At 54.1% G+C, this 1,981-nt stretch overlaps 1 protein-coding gene across 1 annotated transcript in view; it reads left to right on the top strand.

The window, feature by feature from the left end:
• Positions 1 to 1,486, top strand: part of DLX5 (distal-less homeobox 5) — a 4,620-nt gene extending 3,134 nt beyond the window's left edge. Inside the window, exon 3 of the mRNA XM_006085004.3 lies at positions 793 to 1,486. Within this exon, the coding sequence (XP_006085066.1) occupies positions 793 to 1,122 (330 nt within the window). The 3' untranslated portion in view covers positions 1,123 to 1,486. The remainder of the gene's footprint in view (positions 1 to 792) is intronic.
• Positions 1,487 to 1,981: the final 495 nt, after the last annotated feature.

Genomic DNA, 1,981 nt, shown 5'->3' with positions numbered 1-1,981 from the left:
CCTTTACAGTGCAGCATTGTGGTCCAGCAAGGCCCGTCGGCCCGACCCCTCCTTTGTCTCGCGCCTAGGGAAGGCGGAGGATTGGCGTCGCGGGCCGGGAAAGTTGGGGGGAGGGTCACTCCCCGCTGCTGCGGAGCGTTGGGGCGCCCGCAGCCTGAGGGTCAAGGGGCTGGGGGAGGGGGTAGAGTGGGGGTGGGGAGCAGCGGGGCGCTGTTGGATGGGGAAATCTTCCCTGGAGGGTCCTGTTCCCTTCACTCCCACTCCAACCCCCAGAGAAGAAGAAAGAATGTTTGAGTCACCGCCCTGGGCTGCAGGCGGATTCTGACCTTTCCCGGAGTGAGGAGGGGGTGAAGGGAGCGGCGCGGGGACCTGGGGGATCCGTGCTCTACCTGCATGAATTCGCGCTCTCATAGTCGGCTGCACCGCCCTCGCGTGCTGGGCTCGGCCACGGTTTTGCAGACGCTGGCGGCGCCGCGTTCCGTGCGCGCCGCGTGGGCTGCAGGTGCGCGCACGTGGCTTCGGACACTCGCCCCCCCCCCCTCCCCGCCCTCGGCCCCGGCCCTCGCCTCCAAGCCAAACAAAAGACAACAGCCTCGGGGTCGTGCCCTCGCGGCGGCTCCGGCGCGCGGATCCCGCCGGGGCGCCCTCTGGGGCCGGAGATTCAGGCTGCGCCTCGGGCCCGGTCGGCGGACCGTAGGCCCAGAGCCGCCCGGAGACGCCAGGGCGGAGCCGCGGGGGGCCGAAGAAGCCTCGGAGTGTTGCGGTAACCTGTGCCTTTGTTCCCCCACCCAGGTGAAAATCTGGTTTCAGAACAAAAGATCCAAGATCAAGAAGATCATGAAAAACGGGGAGATGCCCCCGGAGCACAGCCCCAGCTCTAGCGACCCCATGGCGTGTAACTCGCCGCAGTCTCCGGCGGTGTGGGAGCCTCAGGGCTCGTCGCGCTCGCTCAGCCACCACCCTCATGCCCACCCTCCGACCTCCAACCAGTCCCCCGCGTCCAGCTACCTGGAGAACTCGGCTTCCTGGTACCCGAGCGCAGCCAGCTCGATCAATTCCCACCTGCCGCCGCCTGGCTCCTTACAGCACCCGCTGGCGCTGGCCTCCGGGACACTCTATTAGACCAGCCGCTTTCTCTCGCTGTCTTTTTTGGGACTACTGTGTTTTGCTGTTTTAGAAAATCATAAAGAAAGGAGTTCATTTGGGGAAGTTTGGAAACCGGAAACAAACAAAAAAAGATTCATGTGTAAAGCTTTTTTTTTTTTGCATGTAAGTTATTGCATTTCAAAGGACCCTGACCCCCTCCTTTTTTTACAGACACTTTTTTGCGCAACTGTGGACACTATCAATGGTGCCTTGAAATCTATGACCTCAACTTTTCAAAAGACTTTTTTCAATGTTGTTTTAACCATGTAAATAAGTGTAGATAGAGGAGTTAAACTGTATATTCTGGATAAATAAAATTATTTCGATCATGAAAGCAAAATGTTTCTTAAAAAATACTTATTTGCCCCTCCCCCTTGTAATGGGCTAGCCACGTTTTATGCAGGCAATTAAAGACAGAGAAGGTCTGCAGAGATCCAAAGAGGAAAATAGAAATTGGAGCTGCATGGATGCAGAATTTTACATGTTATATGTTCAATGTTACTTTATATATCTATATGTATATGTGGCCTGTTTATAGCACTGCTGTATAATATATATTTAGGTGTTTTGGGTGGTTTTGGTTTGTGTTTTTGGCCTAACCACAAAAAAACGTTTAGATAATTTTAAGTTTAACCCCAAATTGTTTCAGGTAGAAAGTAATGCTGGAATCTAAATAGGGCCCTCCTACCCTGTGTATAAGTAAGAAAGAAGCAGAAATCCCTCAATAACCACTCTGAGTTCTAAGCTCAGAGCAATTATAGTGGAGAACTGCCCTCCCCATCAGCCTCTGTGTATTGCTAGAGCAATTAGACAAATTACACTCCTTTCAAAGGGA

Source organism: Myotis lucifugus, unplaced genomic scaffold (assembly GCF_000147115.1).
Source record: "Myotis lucifugus unplaced genomic scaffold, Myoluc2.0 scaffold_15, whole genome shotgun sequence".
NCBI classification, from domain to species: domain Eukaryota; kingdom Metazoa; phylum Chordata; class Mammalia; order Chiroptera; family Vespertilionidae; genus Myotis; species Myotis lucifugus.
Note: the sequence above shows the minus strand (reverse complement) of the source record. Positions and strands in the feature narration are given on the sequence as shown.